Below are 25,639 nucleotides of genomic sequence, written 5' to 3'. Positions count from 1 at the left end.
AGTCATCTGCCTATGTATGACTTCTCCAAGCAGAGAGTTTCCTCAGATTCCCATTGACTTGGATGTTGCTAGGGCTGCTTAATCTCACTCTTGGTTAAAAATGTCAAGGGCAGGCACTCGACTTGCACCTCTGGCGTTCAACTCTTTGATGCACATTCAGATCAAGACAGTAATGAACTGTGGACTGAATATTTCTGGCAGAAATTAAGCAGTAAGCTGCTGCAGGTGAACATCACTTGGTAGTGTTGTCAATGCTACCCTCTATTTTCCAGCAGACCTGCAGGACTTGCTTGAACAATCTTCCACATTGTCAGGCAGCAGACGGCAGTGATGTAGTGGACTGGATGCGCTGTTAGGGGGAACTCACTTTACTGTCTGCTGATCAGCATGTAGTCCTGTACTGTAGCTTCACCACACTGACAATTCACTTCCAGCTCTGTATGGTGCAGCTCCTGTCGTGGTCTCCTATTCCTTGTTCAGCCAGGGTGATCCATGGGCTCAATGCCAGGAGATTGATATATTCTGCACCAGGAGATCAGGTTATGACTGAAACCAATTCTGCAGCTGGTGATCCACAGCACCTCATGGATGCTCATACCTGATGCACCGCTTTGAACTGATAGATCGTTCCTGAAACTTTAAATGTAGACAGATCGGAAAAGTTGGGGCTGTTTAAGGTTATGTGAAAGAGAGTCTAGTTGGTAAGGACAATGTTCCCACTGGTGAAAAGACACTCTAAAAAGCACAGATTTATAATAATTAGCAGACGCAGCAAGAACAATAAATGTTCATGCGGCTGGTGACTGGAATCCAGAATATGCTGCCTAGAACATGGTGGAGGCAAAGAGCTAATACATTACTATCTGAAAAGGAAAAATGTGCAGGGTTACAGGGAAAAGGCAAGGGAGTGATACCGGGTAAATGGTTCCTTCAGAGAGCCAGCACAAACATCATGATGGGCTAAACTGTCTCCTTCTGTGTTGTATCCCTGGTGACAGTAAAATACCTTCAGATACGGAGATGAGGTTAAAACATTAACACCAAGCTACCAAAGAAGACACAAGGACAGGTGAGTTAAAGCTTGGTCCATGATTCTGGTTTTGAGTGAGAGGTGGACAGCTGGAGACATTGAGAGGATTTGATATTAGGGTTCAAGCAGCTGAATGCCAATGTTGGAATAACGAATATCAGGGATGTGCAAATAGCAAGGACTGTCCTTGTTACTCGATTTAAACAGTGAAATGTGCAGTCAGCAGTTCAGTAGGCAGTGCAATTATTAAAATCTCTTGCATTCTGTTTGGAAACCATCCACATCAGGTTAGTCACTTTGTAATCCCGGTCAAATCCAAAAGTAAATAACATTCCAATAAATCAGATATATTTATTGTACAACAATAATTTGATTCTGTTAAACCTCTCATGGGACAGAATGTTATAAAAATTCCATTGCACGAAACTATTGAAAACATTTATCTGAAATGTCCTAGATATGAACTTTATTTCCAAAACACAATTACATTCTCTATAAAGTGTACTATATCGCTCTATTCCAATTTGGCATAACAGCCAATAAATTATATAAATCATACAGGATCTTGTTTCTCTGCAATACAACTGATAGATGTAGAAATAAATCTGTCTGCGGTATTATCAGCAAATAATCAACATCAATGCAATACCTGTAATTCCAAACTGTTCAAATGTTGTTCAGTTATTGACTTTACTGCATACATTTCCATGCTTGGTTGGGTTTGAGGGACAGAACACAGTTTCTGAACAATGTAAAGGCACACTAAATCCTCTGAGTGACAGGCTGATGCGAATCAGGGCGATGACTGTTCAGTGCTTCCCAGCACGTGGCCTCAATTCAGAAAGGCCAGTGAACTGTCACGTACCTGCAGATCGTCACTGAAGAGACAACGCCCCATCTTAATGTAGAGCTCGGCAAGGTAGATGGCCCACACTTCTCTCCTACAACACACTGCTCTTATACTAGTCAGATATAGCAGCTTAGGTAAAATCAGTGACATTACTGGTAAAAGGCAGCTATTAAGGTAGATGGCCCTCAGTTCTCTCCTACAACACCCTGCCCTCTGAGCCTGCAGTGAGAAACTCTGTTAGGAATCTTTGCAACTGGTAGAAGATACAATTAAACTAATTTCAAAGCCCCCTTCCAAAAAGAAAAAAAACAAAACATTCTGAACTCTTTCGCCATTCTGCATTGTGGTAATAGAAGCTTTGACCTTCTTTACATTTTATTTCCTTATTCTGTCTGTATATCATCGTTATGCAATTAGTTTGGATCATCATCATCATCATCATCATCATCTTCTTGGTCAGCAGACTCCAGGTCATCTTCATCCTCAACCTGTACAAAACAAGCAACATTGTTCACCATCACATTCTACACCTGATTAAATAAAAATTAAAAGATAATATTTTATGGGTAAAAAACACTGCACACTGACTAATCAATTGTCGACTAACCCAAGATAATTCTCAAAGACATTTAGCTGAATCAAAAATAGAATTTGTTCTGTCAACTTCACATTCCCAATCCTAAACAACATGCCTAACATATGAAGGCTGCAGTTCTTGTACATTAATAAAATAATTTAAAGCATAACAAGCCAATTGATCCAACCAGTCCACCCTCCAAACAAACTTCCTTCCATTTCACCCAACCATTTTCTCCCTTTAATAGGCAGATGTTATTTGCCTCAACCCCGTTCTCCCTGTGCTATTTATAGGAGTATATTTGTGCTCCAGATAGAGCGGGGAACAAGGTGGGCAGGGTGTCTGGGTGGGCAGAATGGGGAACGGAGCAAGGAGTGGGGCCAGGTTGGGGGGGGGGGGGGTGGTAAAGAGGCCAGAGCAGGGAGCAGGGCAACGGGGGAACAGAGTTAAGGGATAGAGTCCTGGACAGAAGCCAGCACACGGAGGTAGCGAGGCCTCATGTTTTGAAGCCTAGTGGGCACTGACTCAGTGAAAAAAAACTATAAAACTTGAGTACTTTAAAAAGATAATATTTAATCATCATTCTGGAGTTTTTAAAACTCTGTATTCCCATGCTAGTCTGTCTATTTTTACTATTTCAGTTCTGTAAGAACTTGAAGTATTTGTACCTAACTACCCTGTGGCTAAGATGGTACCAGAGGCGATATTACCAAAACTTTTTACAACACTCATTTGAGTGCACATGACAATAAAGGCTTTTCTACTCTATTCTTCTTTAAATACCAGGCTGTTAAATATACAGTCAGAGTATACAGTTTGCTATACATGTTCAGGACAAGCCAGGGCCTCTACATATCCACCCATCATCACTGGGCCCTCAGTACCAACTTTTTCCACACTTCTTTGTAAAAAAGTAATCTTAATTAATCTATTCAGGGATGCTATGATATCTCTGGAGCAGGTAAGTCTTGAACTCAGGTCTTCTGTTTCAAAGACAGGGGACTCTACAACTGTGCCAAAACAGCCCTCTTTAGGCACTTCGAAGGAGAGACAAACAATGGGGAGAAGTGTCCCTACTGCAGATTAAATAGCAGACTGATCACCTTAAACTCAGCAAATGAGGACACCATTACGTGACCATTCACACTCACTAAGTAAATAAGCTCCAGGTCTCCCTCACTTCTTGCACTGTCCTACCCAACCAAACTCCTTAAGTTCTTTATCCTTTTAGGATTTTCCTCAGCTGTAACGACAAGACATTTAAATGCAATTCATTTTCGAATCAGAACAACAAATTTACTTTCAATTGGTTTTGTGCAAATCAGTCAGAAAAATTAACTAACTGATAAATACACAAAAATAAATTTGAATAGTTAAAAGGTAATTAGGGTTTCTGGTGATTATACTGCATTAGCCTGAACACGTTCAAATACCTGTCTGGTTCTAATTAGAGCAATTTAGATTTTGCGCTGTTAATAAAGGACCAGATAAAACACACACGCACAGTCTGTACTACACCCACTTAAAGTGGCTGAGCAAAAACATTAGTCATTAAATTATTGATGCTGCAATGTCATACATACTGGTTCTCCAAGCTCTTTGAGCCTATTCTTAAATCCAAAGATTTTCTGGTCTTGGTCTGCGAGAAGTACCAATAGATCATCCTGCTCCTTCTTAGACTCTGTCACCTCTTGTTGGAGCTTTCTCTTGTCAGTTTCAAGAATGGCTATTGTACTGTTTGTCGAGGCAAGCTGTTGATCAAGGGACTTTTTCTCCTCTGTCAACATCTTTAACTGATCCTGTACATATAAGTAAAACAGAATAATCCTAAAAGCAGCTGCAATGGTAACATTCAGTTTAGCCCTTCAACACGTCACATTCTCTGCAAATCAAAAGTGTATGCAGACACTTTCATTCCAGTCAAAATGATTACAAGCAGATCTGATAGTGGGTGCTCAAAATTTATTGCCAAACTCCAACTGCTCTTGAGCAGGTGGTAGTGGTTACACCAGTGAAAACGATGAAGTGTGCAATGGACAGTCAACAAAAGCTGATCCACTACCACATAGTGCGAGAGTGCGAGAGTGCGAGAGTGCGAGAGTGCGAGAGTTTTCCTGATGAAGGGCTTTTGCCCGAAACATCGATTTTACTGCTCCTCAGATGCTACTGTGCTCGTCCAGCACCACTAATCCAGATACTAAGAGAGAGGGTCAACTTTAACAGAGTACCTCAACGTTGTGAACTGTCTATGGCATAGAATCATGCGTTAATGTTGATCTTGCTTCATGCATCTCCTGTACAGTGATTCCTGATGAAGGGCTTTTGCCCGAAATGTCAATTTTCCTGCTCTTCAAATGCTGCCTTACCTGCTGTGCTTTTCCAGCACCACTCTAATCTAGACTCTGATCTCCAGCATCTGCATCAGAGGTGGCTGTGAAATGCTGATGATTCTCATGCCCAGTGAGAGACACAAAATTATCTACTTTGAATAAAATTTGTTCAAAGTTTCATAACAATTTGTAACCATTGAAAAATAATTTTCATGGCTCATTGCCTAGAATAATTTTCTGTTGAGCATGGGACATATGGCATAACTAGACCTAAGACAAGGATCTCATCTCAGAGAAAGGGGCGATAGGATACATAAAATTTACTCAGCAATGTTTCTTACGGTTAATCCAATCACCTCCACTTACAACATGACAGGACAAACAGCCACAGTAAAAGACTGATTGGAATAGACGGAGTGGAACCAAGTGCATTTTGCTAGCTCCACACTGTTACTCTGATATAAGGCACTGGTGCAGATCTTTGATATGGAATGATTTAGTGGGAGTAGGTATACAATGTAGAGATCCAAAGTAGAATCACTATAAAAGTTTAGCAAGCATTATGTTGTTCACGTCATGGATTGTGAAGGTGATGTATCTAACACAATGGGTCATTCTATAACAATAAAAGCCTGATCTTGCAATGTTGCAACCAGACAGATAACACTTTGGCTTAAAGTGAGGCAGGTCGAAATAAGCAAGCAACCTAACACAAATTATATGATAATTAAACCACGACAAAACAATTCAAGCACCAAACATTTTGCAGTTTGAAAGCTTTAGTCTAGTAGATAGTTAGAAGACGATGACATAATGAACTAATTTATAGCCTACCTTTAACATTTTATTTTCATCATCCAATACTGATAGTCTGTTTTCAAGCTGTGCAGTCTTCGTTGCTGCAGAATCACTGTCATTATCCCTCACCAATGCTTCTGCTGTGCCCACAAGCTTTCAATAATGATGCCAAAGTGCAAGTGAACAGATTTAGATTATTGCAGATTAATTCACAAAAAAATGTTGTCATTATCCTTTTCTGAGTCAGTACTTGAAGATAAGCTATTCAGTAAAAAGTTAAAAGTTTCAAAGATACACTAATTGCTTTTTGCACAAGTCATAACAAATGCATTTGATGGAAGGTGCTCTAAAGCTGTACTGTTCCTGTTCCTATAGTTACACAGTCAAGAGTTTGCAGCCTTACCCTTGAATGAAGAATGAGCAATAAATACTGGCATTGCCAACAATGCCCACATCAAACGAGCAAACAAAGTAAATTATTCAGAGGTGGCTGTGAAATGCTGATGATTCTCATGCCCAGTGAGAGACACAAAATTATCTACTTTGAATAAAATTTGTTCAAAGTTTCATAACAATTTGTAACCATTGAAAAATAATTTTCATGGCTCTAAATGTTACCGTGTGTAACTGGCAACTTCTCTGCACAATGGGGTTAGAAATTTTTTAATTGCCTCCTGTAGGTAGAGCTGAACCTGTAAGGAAGACCATGTACCACTCAATGACATTAACTAACAGTGGTAACACTTAAACAGGAGTCTTATTTTAATGAGCACACCACACCATTAATTGGCCAGTCCTTATGCACTCCCAAATTTGAGCAGGAGAAATATGGAGGATGAGGGGGAGAGGAGCAGCAGAAAATCACGTGGGGCACAAATGAGATTGAAATACATTCAAACCCAATACATTCCTCCTGAGATATATGATCTTATTTGTCTACATTCACTAATCCTTCAAAAGTATTGCAGGAAACTAAAATGCCACATAAATGGCTGGCTGCTTGAGCATCAATGCCCTGGAGTAAGTGATGTTGTGATGCAGTCCCACTGGGATGCACCCCTCTCTGCTGGAGGAAGGGGAGGGTTCAGAATGTGCTTCCACCCTGATGTCACTCCCAGTTAGACAGTTGGTCTGGTTGAACACGCTGAATAGACAATTGCTAGAAATATTTCAGAAATAGGTGGCATCTTAAAGAGCAAGGGAGAAAATTGACATGGCATGCTGCTGCAGTGCATTGCTGAAGTTTAGTTTTTGAAGCAGACTATTTCAAAAGGACAGCCTGACCTAAACTTCCACAAGGTGATAATTAACGGAGCAAAAACAAAATTGAAGGAGAGACTTGCTATGTAAGTTTGTCTTCCCAGATTCTTTCACTCTCAGCTGCTAACTCTAATAGTCCTTAAAAACACTGCGATGGTCACCATTACTGCTCAGAATTACCAGAGTAATATCTGTTAGAATGCATGGGATTAATTTGCTCAAACAAGTGTTGTCTATTTATCAACAGGCAAAGAATGGCTCACATCTAATTCGATGCTCTTCGTAACGTGACAATAATGCAGAAATTGATCACTCACACCTTGCCTGACATAAAAACACTTATTAATTCACCACCTCCCAACAATTTCCAACTCCAGCTCCTGGCAAATATAGCCAATGGTTCAAAAGACACGCTCCAGAAATAATCTGAGGGGTTTACAGATCAGATTTTAACTTTTATTTTCTCCCTCTTCTCAGAAGAGATGGGCCTTTTGTGCAGCTTTTTAGTTATTTCACAAGTTTGCAAAGACAAAATCTTGATGGATGCTGGACACTGACGATTTTTAGTTAAAGGAGACAAACATTTAATTCGACCATGTCCCATTACTGCAAACAGCCCTTCTCCAGAATATAGAGGCTTGATTTTTCAACATCAGTCTGTGCCATCTAGTAATAATCAGCTGTTTAAACACTTAAGATTTTCCAAAATGACAGTGACAGAACATATCCCTTGATTGCTTGACAAGCTCTTTCCACATTTGGGAATCCAACAAATACCAAATACTGACATGGAAAATGTACCCACAGTTCTTTGAGAGGAGGAATCAAGGAGATTTTCACAGGATGGTTATATATTTTTGGGATGCATCTAAATGTGACTATCATGCCAGGATTTCCAACTTGCAGCAAATTCCACGTAACCCTGTACCACTGCTTCGTGTAATCATGTTGCCTGAATGCACTTTCGCCAAGAATTTTCCATGTCAGGGCACGCTATCACAGTGAACTATTGCACCTTTACCATGGGATTCTAATGGATGGATTTTGAGATGCATTTCCTCCACCTCCACTGCATTCCCAACCTGAGAAATCTGAAAGTACCAAGCCAAGATCAACAGGAAACCCAGAAACTGATGTAATAGTTAGTCACTAAGACACGGCTCTCGCACTGGCCAGCTCAGAAAGACCAGCACAAAGCGTGGATCACCTTACTACTCAGTGGATTTTATTGAGCAGCCCGAGTGAAAGAGGAAATGAATAAAGCATTTTATTTGTACAGCACCAGAGAAACCAAAGTGGTAAAACAAACTTAAGGAAGTAGAGATCAGATCACCTTCAAAAATGCCTTTAGGAAGAGAATAATGGCTACTTTTTATATAACTTAACAGGTCACAGAGACTGGTACAGGCTTTCAATGATTTGTGTGGAGCAAGAAAACATTCTAAAACCCTGAATTATGACTGGTTAAATCTACCAGATTGGAATGATCATATTCGCCATCTTGAACGCATGATGCAATAAAGAAGCTCCCCTACCTTGTGCTGATCAGTTGGTTGGTCACCAGCAATTTCTGTGCCAACTTCAGCTAGGTTTCCTGTTGACTGAGCAGCCCTCTATGGAATAATTAAACCAGAATCTCAGTTTCAATTCTCCTTGACACTTAACTGTTATACAGAATTATGCCTGAAATATTAATATGTACAAACTGACCAAACATGGAAAGAATTAGTTACAACTTAAAATTGCACTATACTATGTGAAACTAAATTCATTAGGCATATAAAGAAATGATTGCTGTCAAAATCTCAAACTGCTCCCTTAAAAACAGAAGTAATTGGTTGAAGTAAATGGCCCACAGAGATTGAATGATTGAGCAGATTTGATTGTGGTCAAGTGTGTGGTGCTGGAAAAGCACTTCAGGTCAGTCAGCATGCGAGGAGCAGGAAAAGCGATGGTTCGGGCAGCCCGTCATAAGGAATGAGACTGGAAGCCTTGGGGTGGAGAGATAAATGGGAGGGGGGTGGGGCTAGGAAGAAGGTAGCAGAGAGTGCAATAGGTGGATGTAAAGGCGATAGGTTGGAGAGGAGAGTGGAGGGATAGGCGAGAAGGAAGATTGACAGGTAGGACAGGTCATGAGGACGGTGCTGAGCTGGAAGGTTGAAACACCCCAGTGTTGAGGAGATCACACCGGGAGCAACTTATAGAATAAATGACGTGTGGAAACGCAGGTGAAACTTTAACGGATGTGGAAGGTTCCTTTGGGGCCTTGGATGGAGATGAGGTGGGGGGGGGGGGTGTACACCCACCCCGCGCCTTCCCCTGCCACCTCAGGAATTATAAATCCTTGCCCACACCTACTCCCTCACCTCCATCCAAGACCCCAAATGAGCCTTCCACATCCTTCAAAATTTCACCTGCACTTCACATATGCCATTTACTGTATCTCTTGCGCCTGATGCAGTCTCCTCTGTATCGGGGAGGCAGGACATCTACTCACAGAGCACTTCAGAGAACACCTCCGGGTCACCCACACCAACCAAACCCACACCCCCGTGGCTGAACATTTCATCTCCCCCTCCCACTCTGCCAAGGACATGCAGGTCCTGGGCCTACTCCATCGCCGCTCCCTCACCACCTGACACCTGGACGAAGAATGACACATCTTCCGCCTTGGGACCCTCCAACCCCAGGGCATCAACGTGGATTTCATTGGTTTCCTCATTTCCCTCCCCTCACCTTATCCCAGTTCCAACCTGACACAGAAATAGTATCTCCACTTGACGGGTCTATAGGTACGGGCTACAAAAGATAAAATAGCAGACCCAACAGGGATCAAGGAATTCCGAGAGACTACTTAACTGAGGGAATGGTTGGAACTTGGAAATCAGCATCAAGGAATGGTTGCAGTAACAAGTATAGATGCATTTAAGGGGAAGCTGAATAAACAGATGAGGATTTACAGATTACACTGACCAAGCAAAATAAATTAAGATGGAAGGAGTTCAGCTGGGGCATGAAAACCTGCACGAGGTTGATGGACCAAATGGTTTGTTTCGATGCTTTAAAATTCTTGGCAAGTCTGAAAAATCTTATTCTCAGTTTATTGTCGACAAGCCATTACTGTTTCTGGAAGGCTGGACTTGACTGCATATCTGCTCTCATGTGCAACCTGGTCCATTGCCTGAATTAGAGACTGTGATAGTTAATGGGTAAAATGTCAAACAGTTCATACCAATTTATTAATCTCCAACTCCTTTTCAGCCAGCTGTCCTTCTAATACATTATGCTGCTTCTTCAGTTCTTCAATCTCTTCTTGCAACCTTCCAATTTCTTCGGTGTCTTTAGGTTGAATACCATTGATCTGAGCTGCCTCATTGTGAATGTGATGTTGGCTGTCTAGTGGTTTACCTAAGCAACAAAAAGTTAGAGATTTTCTGAACTTGCATTATCCAAAATGAGGTCTATAACACTAATCTTCAACATATTTGAATGGATATCCTGATGCCAGTGAAATGTACAGGAACAGAAGGCAATTTTAAGAACAAGGTCAGGAGTTAAGCTTTACAATGTCTTAAAAGCAGGAATTGAAATATTCCAGCTGCTTTTTAAACTTACAGAATGACCCAATTTTCATTTCTGTCTCTTTTTCTTTCCTGCAACAATCCAATTTTTTAGAACCAATGTCATTGTACTTAGATCACGTTCAGATATGATGAAACAGTTAAACTACAGGTTGTATACCAATGATTTGTAATAAGCATACCTCAAAAACCGGGACCAATTTAAAAAAAGGCCAAAGAAAAAATATTGCAGTTCAGAAATTCAGACTCATCACTCCTGGAAGACAAACATACTCCCAGTGATGGTCATACAATTGTGAAAACATTTTCTTTGGAGGGAATAGGATGGTCCTATCAGCCTGTTGTTTCCAAATGGTAAAGAGCTGCGCAAACAGTGGATCTTTTCACCACTGTCAGGACAACTATTTACAAAACGCTATAACCTGTTTTCAAAAAGCACACTTAACAACTGGCAACAATGATAACATTTTTAAAAAATTCAGTCATGGAATCTCCATAATATTGTCATTCACCATGTCCAAAAAGAACCATACTTCAAATTTGTTATGTGGAGATTTCTGGAAATTCTGTATTTTTTTTTAGAACTTGCTGTCTTTGACAGTAAATGGGGGAAAAGAAGGACAGGTGGAATGTTGCACAATACTTCACACCTTGTACTTTGAGAAGATTGTACTGGTCACGCAGTTGCTGAATCTGTGACGCTTGCTGCGTTATTGTGGTTTGACTGTGCTCGTTCTGATTGGTCAAGGCAGTTACTTGTTTCTTCAATTCATTCAGTTGCAGATCCTGTATTTAAATGAAACAGATGGTTAATTCTGAATTAATTGGATTTATTTATAGTCAAGTGTATGTTGTTACAAAACACAGTGAAACTTGTCTAATGTCGCCAGTTGGCGGCACCACCTCAAAACACAGAAATAAACCAAAACACAGAAAATAAAGGCAGAAAATGAAGAAATGAAGGAAGTGTCCAGCTTTCTGGCCCTCCTTGTGAAGTGCTCTGTCATGGGCCATGGGTCTGGTGGCCAGACTTCGCCACCAACACTGGAGCAAGAGGCACCAGCCTTCAGCACCATCTCACCTCCACCGATACCGTCGTCACGATGGCTCCTCACTGGACCTCACCAACCAGACACCACTGATGCTGCCGGGTACCGCACTGGCCAAAACCCAACTCTGCCTCCACCATAAATCTGCACTGGACACAGGCACCACCAGGAACCCAAACTCTCCACTGACACCATCTATCCACTGATTGCTACCACTGAGCTTATCAAGAGGAAAGTAAAATAAAATAGTCAAGCCAAAAAAAAAACAAAAAGAGAGGAAGAGAAAGGGATAAAGCAGACAGTGGAGAAATCTCAGCCTCAGACACCCTACTCTACGGCCAGCTTACTTGAAGTCACTTCTATGCACATAGTGGAGAATCATATTATATAATACAGAAAGCAATTCAGCACATTGTACCAACCCTTGAGTAGCACTAACAAGCCCCGCTCTCCTTGCTCATGCCCTAAAGTTAACCAAATGCTTTCCCCTCAAGTAATCATCCAATTCCTTTTGAAAGTTATTGCTAACCCTGCTTCCTCCACACACACACAAGCATCTTTCCAAATCCTAAGGCTGGGAATACTTTTTTTTAGAACTAAAGACTGGAAAATGGAACTGCTTGGATGTTTGAGATTAAAATGGTTTACCAGGGTTTTGAAGGAACGTGTGATATCTCGGAATTGTTCAAGTAATGTGAATTGGTAACAAACTGTGAATTACCAAAAAAATCAATTAACTTTGGAAAAGAGACAAGCAAAGCTTTTGAGAGAGAAGAGGTGGGATTTATTACTTTAACTGCTGGACAAACTTGATTTGGAGGAGATGAAGCTTGTCGCGCAATGGTCCTCTGGAGATGGTTTCTGTTTTTCCAAGAGACTTGGGTATGTCAGTAAAAGGAAACAATGCCTAAACCCTGTAGTAAGCAAGATTACCATAGCTCTTCTGAAAAAAGTAAAACAACTTCTTCAAGCAGGAGCAGCTGAAAAAAATCTGATATTTCTGAAAACATTCCAAATATCTGACTCCCTCTTAAACTCTGAAAGCTGGGTGGTTACTCTACTTAGACCTGGGTTTAACTGCCTTCCCTGATGTCTGGTCTGAAGATTTTTCACTATTTTACAGCTGTCAACATTTCAAACTTATCAATTGGAATTTCAGGGAACCATGAGAAATCATCCCATTTACTCTTTCAATTTAATACTTGTGGCTCACAAAAGTGTTTGCCCATTTTGCCTTTTTCGTTTAATTCTGGTATATTTGTTAGCCAGCCTGAATTACTTCTGTTTATAATTTAAAAATCCTCTCTCAGATCATTAGAAAACCAGGTGAATGCCTCTTATACTAGACAGCACAAAAGGGAAAAACAGTGTCAACTTTGGTGACAGAATCAAACATTTACATGAATGGTATGGCCTGTGGGGCTGGGGTAACCCCTACTAGTCATTACACTAACCACGCACTTTATGAAAATTTGTTCCCCATATCACTTTCAGTTCTTTAGTCATTCCTTCTACCTCCATAACCCATGATTGCTGAGCTCAATGCCATTATCACACTGTATAGGAAATCCATTCCATTTTAGGTCCTCACAAAATACAATTCACAATTCTTTGAAGTTTGTCTCACATATAGGTAGGGTGGTTAAGGTAACATTTAGCTATCATTGCTCAGATTTTGAGTATAGGAGTGAGAACATTATATTGAGGATGTACAGGACCTGTTATGGAGTACTATGTGCAGTTCTGGTCACCCTGCTTTGGGAAGGATATTATTAAGCTGGAATAGGTTCCAGAAAAGATTTACCAGGATGTTGCCAGGAACGGAGGGTTGCAGTTATAAGAGGGGAGGCTGGATAAACTGGGACGTTTTTCATTAAAGCATAGGAGATTGAGGGTTGACCTGAGAGGTTTAGAAAATAATGAGGGGTATTTGATAATTATGGTGTAGGAAATGTAATTTGGTGTAACCTTTAATTAAATTGTCCCATGAACTTCCAGGTCATGTGATCTAATGCAGTCCAATTTTAATTGGCTTTGCCTTGACTCCATTTAAAAGAAAAACCATAATCAGCTGTTAGTTTTAGAGAATTGCTGTCAATTACAACACATTTTTATTTGTTGACAGTTTGTGGCCATCTCAGGTAAAGCCCTAATTGCCCTTGAGAGGATGCTGCATAAGCATGGTGGGTCTTAACAGGCCCCAGTTCAAAGGGCAGTTATTTACCAAAATGTTCTCAGAAATGGAGGGTTTGAGTTATAAGGAAAGGCTGGATAAGCTGGGACATTTTTCACTGCAGCGTAGGAGGCTGAGGGATATAGAGGTTTATAAAATCATGAGGGGTAAATAAGGTGAATGACAGATGCCTTTTCCCTAGAATGGGGAATTTCAAGATAGGAGGCATATTTCTAAGGTGAAAGAAAACGGATTTTAAAAGAACATGAGGGGCAACTATTTTTTTGAAAGAAACACAGAATACTTGCATGTGGAATGAACTTCCAGAGGAAGTGAGATTATATTAAATTAGATTCCCTACAGTGAGGAAACAGGCCCTTTGGCCCAACAAGTCCACGCCGACCCTCTGAAGAGTAACCCATTAAGACCCATTTCCCTCTAACTAATGCACCTAACACTATGGACAATTTAGCATGGCCAATTCACCTGACTGGCACATCTTTGGATTGTGGGAGGAAACTGGAGCACCCAGAGGAAACCTGCGCAGACACGGGGAGAATGCGCAAACTCCACACAGACAGTTGCCCAAGGCTGGAAGTGAACCTGGGACCCTGGCGCTGTGAGGCAGCAGTGCTAACCAGTGAGCCATCGTGCCGCCCTTGGTGGATGTGGGTACAGTTGCAACATTTAAAGACATTTAGATAAATACATGAATAAGAATATGTGGAGAGATATGAGTCAAGCGCAGGCACGTGAAACTAGTTTAGTTTGGGATTATGGTCGACATGGACTGGTTGGATCAAAGGGTCTATTTCCGTGCTGTATGACTAATACTTGCCAGTACGTTGATTAAACATTCTATCTTGGACTAGCTGTAAGTAGTTTAATCTATTAAAAACTTTCTAAAATATTTTCATATTGATACCCAACCTTCAGATAGTCTTCAACTTTGTTGCTTAAAATATGTACTATTGTTACCTGTTCACGGATAAGTTCCTTGTATTGATTGACTATACTGTCATGTTGCTCCAAAGACTTCTTCACTTCCTCTTCCTTCTTCTCATCCTCACTTGATTTTTGGACAGCCTTTGTTATAAGAACTGGATTGGAAACAGAAAAAGCAGAAAATTACACTACAACAAAGAAAAGTGAGTTCCTTTTCACAGACCCAAGAATGTTATCAAACAGAACATGGCCAATACATTATTGCTGAAATACAGGCACTATTCTTGCCTATAATAATCGGGAATTCATATCTAGATTTAAATTTTATGCAGGAAACTGAAAGAGATGGAATCAATGAGATTTTCTGGATTGGATAGGATTGTGACATTCCTTGGGATTGTATTCAACACTATATGGGCTGTGAGTTACCTGCTAATTAAGTGCAATGTGTGCTGCAAGTCATCTGCTGTTTCTTTTCTTAAAATCAAGTCAGTTTCGATAAACAGCCAAGCAAAGCAAGTAGATAAGAAATGGGGTTGTTACTTTATTAACCGGGAGTAAGAACTGGGAAGGAGCTAATACTAACAGTTATTAGCATCCCTCCTTGATAAGTCTGGAAGTTAGCTCGCTGAGCTTGAAAGTTTGTTTTCAGACATTTCATCACCATACGAGGTAACATCAGTGAGAGTCTCCGGTGAAGCGCTAGTGATATGTCCCATCTCTCTATTTATAGGGCTTCATCTCTTAAAGTGGTGATGTCATTTCCAGTTCTTTTTCTCCCCAAAGGGAGGGTAGATAGGATCTAAATCGATGTGTTTATTGATGGAGTTCTGGTTAGAATGCCATGCCTCTTTGAATTTTCATGCGTGTCTTTGTTTCACCTGTCCCAGGATGTGTGTGTTGTCCCAGTCAAATTTGTGTCCTTCTTTTTCTGTATGCATAGAAAACTAGTGACAGTGGGTAGTGTTTTTTGGTGGCCAGTTGGTATTCATATTTTGGTGGCAAATTTCCTGCTTGTTTGTCCGATGTAGTTTTTTTTATATAAACAGTTCTTGCAAGGTATCTTGTAAATGACGTTAGTTTTGCTGGTGGTATCTAATGGATCCTTTAGGTTCATTAGTCACTGTTAAGTGCGTCGGTAGGTTGTGGGCTACCACGATGCCAAGGGGTCTGAGTAGCCTGGAATTCATTTCTGATATGTCTTTGATGTAAGGTAATGTGGATATAGTTTTTGGTTGTGTTTGAGTTTGTTTTTGAGGAATCAGCAGTTTGTGTTTATTGAGTACCTGTTTTTTTGAAAACATTGGATAGATATTTTTCTTCTGCTTTTTGTAATTCTTGGGTGCTGCAGTGTGATTTAGCTCGTTGAAGTAATGTCTTGATGCAGCTCCGTTTGTGAATATTGGGATGATTGCTTCTGCAGTAAAATATTTGGTCCATGTGTGTTGTTTTTCAGGAGACACTGGTTTGAAGCTCTGTTAACGTACATTCAATTGTCACATCTAGGAATGGGAGTCTGTTGTCGTTCTCTTCCTCTTTTGTGAATTTTATGCCTGCCAGGATGTTGTTGATGGTGTTGTATGTTTCCTCTAATTTGTTCTGTTTTGTGACGACAAAGGTGTCATCTACATAGTGGGCCCAAAGTTTGGGTAGGATCGATGGAAGGGCAGCTTGTTCAAGTCTGTGCGTTACTGCTTCTGGAAATGACATCACCCACCTTAAGAGACCAAGACCTTTTGAGAGAAAAGCAGAACATACCACCAGCATTTCAGTGGAGACTCTCACTGATGTTACCTAGTCATGGTGACGACACGTCTGAAAACAAACTTTCCAGCTCAGCAAGCAAACTTACATAGTTATCATCAACCGGAGCTACAAATCTTTTCAAAAATCGCTGTCCCTCTCTGATCTTAGAATTCTGTTTTGGCAGAGCCTGAAGTCATGGAGTACAGAAGACACCCCAGAAGCTGCAGTTTCTTATAAAATTCAGTTTCTTAGGAGATGTCCCTCTGAGAGGATGTCCAAGTACCAGTATTTGGATCTACCTGGTAAACCCTAAAATAGTGGATTTGATCAATCCCCAAAAACTGGAATTGAGATTGGTTAGAATCAGAACTAAGCATTTTATCAACTTATAGTTATCCGGATTTAACTGCATCAACCAGAAATTTCAGTAAATTCGGCAAATTACTAAACGTAATTTTTGTTTCCAGACTTTGGCCCACGTAACCTGTTTCTTCCCCTTTTTTGTAAAGGTTCATCATCCTGCAGATAGGTAATTTTGTGTTGTACAAGTGTGCCTGTGTGTGGGACTGGAGTTCATCAAGACACGTCTCGTCAACACTTCAATTCTGGAGCAATACCAAAGGGTAGAATTAGCCATTTTAGTGATGGAATGCAATAAAGATAGGATGGTGCTACGTATTTAATGAAGATGCCCAGCTGAATGGCTTCATACTAGTAAACGAGAGCTTCATTATGCAGTTGGTGAAGATTACCTTCTAATTCTTTAACTAATTTGGTGAAGTCGTGATCAAACAGCATTTGCTCTGGACTGTTGTAGCTGGGCTGGGGTTTCTGACCAGCTCGAGAGTAAAGCTCATGCTTGCTGATGTAAGCCAACTTCTCAATGAAAATTTCTTTTCCAATTCTCTTCTCTATGAGTTGCTTTAGCTTTTCCCTGTATGGAGAGAAGTGCAAGTTCAACTTACCTTGTACTTAATACTTTGAAGACCACTTACTAAAAATGACCAGACTATCATTCTGGGAAGGATAACAAGGCAGCATGGACCCTAAGTCTCCTTCTTGACCATTTCACAATCATAGAAGCACTACACGAAAAAGAAGGCCACCAGATATCGAATGTGCCCAAACTACACCTTCCCCAACTGCTGTTTACTGCTAGAGTGGTTTGGAAACAATGGGAAGCAGACATGGCTGCATTTGCTTCAACACGGAATTGATTCAAAGGGATGTAAAAGATAACTTTAACATCAAATGGCTAAAGGCCACTAAAAATCTGTAAATTTAGTTTTTCTTGACATTGTCCAGAAGCAGGAGCTATTGGAGACTTGGAAACCTATTATACAAGCAACAACTCATTACTATGAGCACAAAGACTGCTTTTCCCATACAGCTGGTCAGTCTCTAGTTCGAACTTCTGGAATACATTAGCTTTCTCAGTCAGTCAGTCATTCAAAATCACCAGTAGCTCAGGGCTCAGAAAAGAATGCACATTGTTCTGTTTTTATGGCTTCATTCCAAGATCTGGATCTTAGGGATTACATTTCCATATCCACTAAATTCGCTTTAGAAGACAGGTAATGCAGTTGCAGCATGCTAAGAGGCTGGATACTTTCTGCATTCTAATGTTTAAGAATAATGAAGAAACAGCCAACTCATTTGCCCTTGAAGCCACTCATCATCCTGACTTGTAAACATATTGCTGCTGGGTCAAAATCCTGGAATTCCTGCCCTAACAGCCTTTTGGATCCATATACACCACACGGACTGTAGGCTGTGCCAGCAAGTCACTCACTACCACCTTCTCAAGGGCAATTCCAGTTACACAATAAATGCTGGTCCAGCAACTGACACCCACATCCCATGTACAAAAAAAAATAAAATTAGTGCTGCACTACGCAGATAAGCAGAACACTGTTTGGAAGCTGTCTTGGAAACTGGTTAATGCCGGGCAACCAAACAGCCCCACTCTTCGGATTAAATAATTTGCAGGAAAAAAATTGCTTTCAATATTAGCCACGTTTATAAACTCAGATTTTAAAAAAACTACACTATCAAGCCCCAACTTTTACAGGTAGTAGCCTGTGCTCCATTTTTTCTTAAAATGTTCAACATCATCTCATTACAAGTACTCCTTGTACCCTGGGATTGTGGAATCACTTACTTAGTGTAGTTCTCCAGAGAGTTCTCATTGTAGTAGATGCAGATGCCCAGTAGAAGGGCACAGAGACCTTGCACAAGTTGTTCCTCTTCCCCAAGGTTCTCCGATATCTGTGCCGTTAACTAAATAGTATCGTCAAGGGCAAGCTTCAAACCAATAACTTGGAAACAAAGTGGTTAGGAAAGTAAGTGTCCATGAATTGCAGTGGTTATTCAGAATGTATTCTTCATTAGCAAATATAGCATACAAAATATAATTAGATTTCTATTTCTAGTTAACCATTTTTCATTGCCACTATTTGTTTTCAACATTTAGTAGAAAAATGTTGCACAATGAGAATCGAAATAAAACAATAAGAGTATGAAACAGATGTGACTAAGGAAATAACAGTACGTAACGGTGGAAAACAGGGTTTGTGTTCAAAGTAAAACCGACAAATACACAAGAATAAAACACCTTTCAGAAACAGATCTGCACCTCTGTTCACAGGTACGAATGTTGAAAAACCTAACGAGACAAAGCAATTCAGAGAACAGCATTCAAATAACAATGTTCAGTGTCCAATGCAGTAGAGAATTTTCCTTTCATTGCTGGTCCACTTTCATCTGTACTTATCCTCAAGAGAGGCCAACTGATATCTCCAATTTATGAAACCAATCCACAAAAGGATACAAAAGGAACATTGGTTTGGTTGTGCAAGAAGTGAGTCACAGCAATAGGACAGTTGGTCATCCACGTAGACAGCAACATCAGTAGGCCAACCCGTGTTTGCTCCTTGCTTCCCTGAATTTGAACGGCAATAAGTTAGACATTACACGTTTATGTTTAATTTGGAAATGAAAGTTTTGAGCTGTGAATTGCATTTATCACAGACTGTAATACAAATAACTACATCATCATACTTGGTGTTGCAGGGCTTTGAAAAACAACAATGATGCTGGCCTGGAAAAAAAAATCCATGGATTCCAAAGTGCACAAAACCAAAAGGAAGGAGACGTACTGAAAGTTGGGGCCTAACGTTATCCTCTGGAGATGCAGCTGCAGTCTCTCCTCGAATTATCTTGCTTCCAGGTGCCTCCATAATTGTCAGTATCTTTAAAAAAAATGTGTAATCCTGGGATACAATGGCAGCTCTGATTGAAATCAGAAGGCTGAGCATCTATTATTAAATCTGGATGGGGGAAGAATTTAGTATCGCTCACCACACCAATTAAGCCAATTTATTTAGTTTTTCTAATCTCCTGGTACAAGGTTAATAAATGAATGTCTGCCTTTCCACATTCAGAGGGAGTGTGCTTGGATATCAACACATGCTATGCACCCAGAAATAGGGAGCTCACCAGACATAGTTGGAGGCAAATATTTTTGCCCAGATCACCGTTCATCAAGCCATCTTATTTACATCATATGCTTTGAAAGTCTTTCAAGAACCTCAAGGCATCTTGTGATATTAGACAATTTATATAAATGAAGAGGTCACTGCCTGGGTCGGTTGTGCAGCATTAAACTGTTAACAGAATGATGACACAGGTAGCTGCAGGTACTGGAACTGGTGAGAAACCTACAAAAGGTGGAGATATAATCCAGAGGAAAAACACTGAATGAAGTGTAAACACAGAAACAGGCTACTCAGCCCAACTGGCCCATGTTGGCATTTAAGCTCTGCGTGAGCTATCTTCCACTATTCTTCAATGACCCCCATTGGCATATCCTTCTAATGCTTCATCACGCTATTCCCATCCAGCTTCCCTTTCAATGCGTCGACAGTATTCACTCCCTATAATGGTACAGTTCCATCTTATCCCCGGCCACTGTCTGAAAGAATTTCTGAACTCCCCATTGGGAGTATTTTTGTCTGTCTTACATTTGGGACCTCAGGATTTTGAGTTCACCATAAATTCAAACATTTATTTTAGACTGACCCCATTATCTTCAAGCTAATTCATATATTATCAATAGCTTCCTCACTCACTCAATAACGGTTTAAAATAAATTTGATTAATTATAAATGAATTCTTAAAAACTAGATTTCTATTCCTAATTTTTTGATAGGAAAATTAATCCCAATGAGACAATTCAAATCGTTCATATTTTCTCATGAAAATAGCTCCAGAACAAGAGGACATAGTGTTTAAAAAAAAATGAAGGCTCTCCCATACAAGGTCAAGATGACAATCATCTGACTGTGGAATTCTTTTCCCCAGTGAGTAGTGTAAGCTGGATTATTGATTACATTCAAAGCAGAGTTGGAGAGATGTTTACTGAAGTCTGAGGTTATGGGGGCCAATCACCTTGTGTAGCGTTGGGGGGGGGAAAAAAAAGCTATAAAATTCCTTCAATCACCCTTCAAGAAATTACAGACTCAAAAGTGATCTATCCTGCTCCATTAGGGGAGGTAATGGCCTAACCACCTTGTGTAATGTTGGGGGAAAAAAGCTATAAAATTCCTTCAATCACCCTTCAAGAAATTACATACGTAATTGTTGATTCCAATATTAAACCGGATAAAGTTTACATTGACTACTTTGAATTAGATCCTAACAGTTAACTGTTGAAACTTTCTATAGTTCACTACAAGGCTGACCTGGAGACAAGTCTGGGAAGTGTGATAGATTACCATATTTACTGAGCTTTTAAATAGCATTTAAATGCAATACAACTGCACCATGATGTGGCACAGCACAAACTGAAACATGTCAATGGTGAAACAGGACAACCTGAAAGTATAAATATGTTCATGATCCCCTGGTTACTGCTGCCCATTTTCTCTACAAAGTGGGCAGCACGGTGGCTATGTGGTTAGCACTGCTGCCTCACAGCGCCAGAGACCTGGGTTCAATTCCCACCTCAGGCGACTGACTGTGTGGAGTTTGCACGTTCTCCCAGTGTCTGCGTGGGTTTCCTCCGGGTGCTCCGGTTTCCTCCCACAGTCCAAAGATGTGCAGGTCAGGTGAATTGGCCGTGCTAAATTGCCCGTAGTGTTAGGTAAGGGGTAAATGTAGGGGTATGGGTGGGTTACGCTTCGGCGGGTCGGTGTGGACTTGTTGGGCCGAAGGGCCTGTTTCCACACTGTAATCTAATCTAATGTAATCTAATCTAATAACCACGGTGAGTGAATGAACTCACCCACTGTCTATCAGCACAGGGCAAACACTGTGTGGATACAGCACTTTACATACAACAACAGCACAGATACATTTTACTCCCAGGGGATGCAGATTTAAAATTCACTGGGAGGAAAAAAAAAGTTCCAATTTTGCCAGAAAACCTGCAGTATTTATACCATTTCAAGAGATTGCAATGAGCTTGATTTCCTAAACAACAGAACTTCAAAGCATGACACAGAAATACTTTAGTTGTCAAAATTCTGAAATAATGCAAACTGTTTCTGTAATTAAAAACTGAAAGAACTGCATAAGTTGTCAATCAGAAGCAGAAACAGAAATTGCTAGAAAAGCTGAGCAGCCCTGCCAACGTCTACAGAGAGAAATCAAAGTTAATATTTTGAGTAGAGTGATATTTTCACAGTTCTGAGGGTCACTCAACTGTTAACACTGATTTCTCCTCACAGATGCTGGCACACCTGAACTTTTCCAGCAATTTTGGTTTTTGAAACTGCTTCTGTTACTGACTCAGGTTTGTTCAGTCCAATCCTGAAAGGCTTTTAAATCACCAAAGCATTAGGAGTGATTCATTCGTTTTAATTCAGCAACATGAGCAGCTCAGGAAGTCAAGAATTCAGGGAAAAGGTTAAATTGGATCACTGAAATTATAGACAGCTTACTTTTGAAAGTACATTAACCATACCAGAGTTACTGCTCAGGAATTGAGTAAAGTAACTGGAGTTGTCTGAGCTAGTTACAAGAGAGGGGTGTGGATAAAGTTGGATAATGTTTATGATCCACAAGTTAAATCCTCAATAACAGCTTTTTGCTTTTGACAGTCATTAAACCCAAATATTGTGGCCCAGATTTTCCCGCATTGGTAAGTTCTCAGACATTCTAAACATCTCAATCTCAAATAAGCAATAATTTCCTTCACATTTTCTGGCAATTCTAATCAAAGGACAGCACAGTGGAGGAGAGCAGAGAAGCAGCATGAGCACCTATTCCCAGCGATATGAATGCGCAAGCAGGCAGGCGAGCAGATTGAACACTCGAAACTGGCTTTGATGTGAAGGTGAGGCATGGCGCTCAATTTGAAGCAGCAGTGGTTTGCAGTCAGGTGATCATATTGCAAGCAGCAATGAATCCGCCACCCCTCTCTGCTCAGAAGGGAAGACTGCATCACAAGCAACACACACCCGATTGATATAGTCACCAAAGGGATTGATATAGTCACCAAAGGGATTGATACACACCAAAACACAGACTTCTCAAAATTCACAGACTTCTCACCGACAGTCACAAATACAACTGCATGCTCAGCCACAGGGAAGGGGAAGATTAATTACTCTCCAAATACGTTCAAAATTGGGCTTCAGTGAGATGTTAGTGCTAGGGGAAAGTAACATTTTGCAGCTTGTGTTACACATCTGTATCAAGCAACTGCACATCAATAACGTGATGGGTTGCAGAGGACTGCTGCCTCCACATGACCCCAACATGCATTAACCTGGAGGTCAGTACCAGTGCAACCTCCTTTCATTTCCCACAACAGCCATTGAGTGAAACTGCCCCAATATTTACTAAATCATGGTCAATCTCGGCTGGGAATTGGAAAAAGCAGAACACTGGAATTTAGCAGCAAGCTACATGCTTAAGTTTGGTTGCAGTGGTGCAACGTGAATGAACCAGCAGCACAGAGGAAGGGAGATGGAGAGGAAGATCAAAAGGATGTTAATATTCCAATTGTTGGTATCAATTAATTTATTGCATATTTTAACCTGAATGTATGTGAACTGCACATAAGACAGTTATAGATTGAGATACATGGGTAATGGTGTAGATTTTAAGCAAACTGTACAGGAGGATGGAACCTTAAATCACTCAAAGATAAGTGAAGTTTGCTATGTACAGACACAGGAGGATTGCTGCACCAATTGCAAGTACCAGACTTGTACCAGAGGTGCTGGGGAGGAGAGTGTTAGGGCACAGAAGGGGGTTGCTCAGCCTTTCACGTTTGCATTGGATCTTTGTCCAATTAGCCTGCGCCCCCACCCCCACCCCCACCCCCACAGCCATATGTTGCACCATCCAACAGCAATGGTGGAAAAGTTATTTCTTGTTGCACACTGCCCTCTTGAGGAAAGGAAGATCAGTGAAAACACCAAGTCCTCTTTCTCACAAACTACATTGGCTCTTAAATACAGGAAAGGAAACTCGAAGTAAATCCCCAAGTTACAGAGAGCCCAAACAACCTAAACATAAAACAGAGAACACCCTAGGACAGTGCTTCAATCACTCAATGCAGTTAGAGAAAACAGCTCAACTCAAGGCAAAAGAGAGAGCCCTGCTGCAACAAGCAAATGGTCTCTGTGCCAAGTAACTTACCCGTCTGTTGATCTTATCTCCCTGTAAATCATACAGTAAAAGTGAGCAATATATATATATAATTTAATCACTTTAATCAAATACTTTTGTAGTGTTAAACTTAACATTTAAGTTAAGTTATTTGAGAATTGATCTATATAGAACTCTTATGCCTGAATGTCTTTGATCTCAAACACACACTGATTGCCTCCTTTCTCAAAGCATGTCGCCTGATCTTGGGAATATTTCCAACTGTTTCTTTTTCAGATGGCACTGACTCTGGCCACACAAATGCCAGACACCATATTTCAGTCACAATACCAAAAAGGTCAGCCCAATACATTTCAATATTTGCGACACGAGAGCATTGTAGTATTGCAGCCCCATTCTCACAGTAGAGCAGCAACTATCCAGTACCATCTGAAACAGGCAACATGGAATTAAAAAAGGAAGGGTGCACCCAATGTATTCTCTACTTGAACAGCAGGTGACTGCACGTTCACCATTTACTGAACTATGTATTAACACGTTGACATTGAAAGTCTAATCAGTGAGCTAAAGATCACAAGAATCCAGGTAGAAGGCATATCCACTTAAAGCTGATTACAAATCAGAATACAATTACTGCTGGACATCTAAAAGAACAAAGAACTGAAAATGCTGGAAATATTCAGCAAGAAAGAGTTGACATTTCAGGTCCATGATCTTGAATCAGAAGCACTTTTCTGAAGAGTTTCTCTCTCTACAGCTGCCTGACCTGCTGCTTATATCCAGCATTTAGTCTTTTTATTCTGCTTCTTTGTATTGGCCAGTTTTCAAAGGAAATATATACAGTTTGTGTTAATGCTGAATCTGCTGGTCTGTACAACAATGTTTCAATTTTTTGGCTACAGGGTAGAACTCCAAAGGGCCATACTGGTCTGGGTCAGACAGTTAGATCTCAGAAGGACAAACCATTGCAGTTTAAATAGGCCACCATCTGCAGAGTTGGCTGCAACAAGAGTAAACTTCCTTCTTGAGGGATTCTTGCAGGCATCAACATCAACTGCACTGAGACAGTAACACTGCCATTGAACACTGTGTTACAACACAAACAGGACAAGGCTATTTGAAGCAGCTCATATTCAAATACCTCATGCAGTGGCTCGATGCTCTGGGAAATCAGCTCTACATCAAAAAATTTTTGATTCGAAATGATAACATGCTGACAATGTACGGATGATGGAAGGCCAGTGGTATTCAGGTATACTTGTGCTAGGACTCCGCGTATTTTCAAGGGGACACATGACAATCAACATCAATGCCACAGCACTGCCATTTGTGTGATCTTGCTGTGCACAAGTCAGCTGTGGCATTTCTGAATCAAGTGACCGTAATGGATGAGATTAGGACAGATGATATATCAATGCAAGCTTTTCTTCAACAATCATTGCATGATTTATGAAACACCATGTAGAGTGGACCAAAAATCTGAATATCAAGCTACCAGATTATGTTGGAGAGTAGTGGTTAGGAGGACTGATCACTAAAGAGCAAAGGCGGTGATTGGACAAGGCCCAATTGCACAGGAATGGGGAGTTAAGAAGGTGACTTAATGCAGTTTAAAAACAAAATCTATTGAAAATGACAACAGACAGCTTAATGGAAAGATTTCAACAATGAATCCGCCCC

General features: G+C 40.5%; 1 protein-coding gene across 1 annotated transcript in view; it reads right to left on the bottom strand.

Annotated features, from left to right (window-relative positions):
- Positions 1–2,141: 2,141 nt before the first annotated feature.
- The window catches only part of LOC122539265 (general vesicular transport factor p115-like), a 73,428-nt gene continuing 49,930 nt past the window's right edge, over positions 2,142–25,639 (bottom strand). Inside the window, exons 16-26 of the mRNA XM_043673967.1 lie at positions 23,990–24,010; positions 19,170–19,280; positions 18,501–18,619; positions 17,092–17,273; positions 14,627–14,748; positions 11,077–11,212; positions 10,078–10,253; positions 8,381–8,458; positions 5,622–5,738; positions 4,041–4,256; positions 2,142–2,368 (exon numbers count right to left, since the gene is read on the bottom strand). Of these exons, the coding sequence (XP_043529902.1) occupies positions 2,294–2,368; positions 4,041–4,256; positions 5,622–5,738; positions 8,381–8,458; positions 10,078–10,253; positions 11,077–11,212; positions 14,627–14,748; positions 17,092–17,273; positions 18,501–18,619; positions 19,170–19,280; positions 23,990–24,010 (1,353 nt within the window). The 3' untranslated portion in view covers positions 2,142–2,293. The remainder of the gene's footprint in view (positions 2,369–4,040; positions 4,257–5,621; positions 5,739–8,380; positions 8,459–10,077; positions 10,254–11,076; positions 11,213–14,626; positions 14,749–17,091; positions 17,274–18,500; positions 18,620–19,169; positions 19,281–23,989; positions 24,011–25,639) is intronic.

This window comes from Chiloscyllium plagiosum, chromosome 32, assembly GCF_004010195.1.
Source record: "Chiloscyllium plagiosum isolate BGI_BamShark_2017 chromosome 32, ASM401019v2, whole genome shotgun sequence".
In the NCBI taxonomy this organism is placed as follows: Eukaryota; Metazoa; Chordata; class Chondrichthyes; order Orectolobiformes; family Hemiscylliidae; genus Chiloscyllium; species Chiloscyllium plagiosum.
Note: the sequence above shows the minus strand (reverse complement) of the source record. Positions and strands in the feature narration are given on the sequence as shown.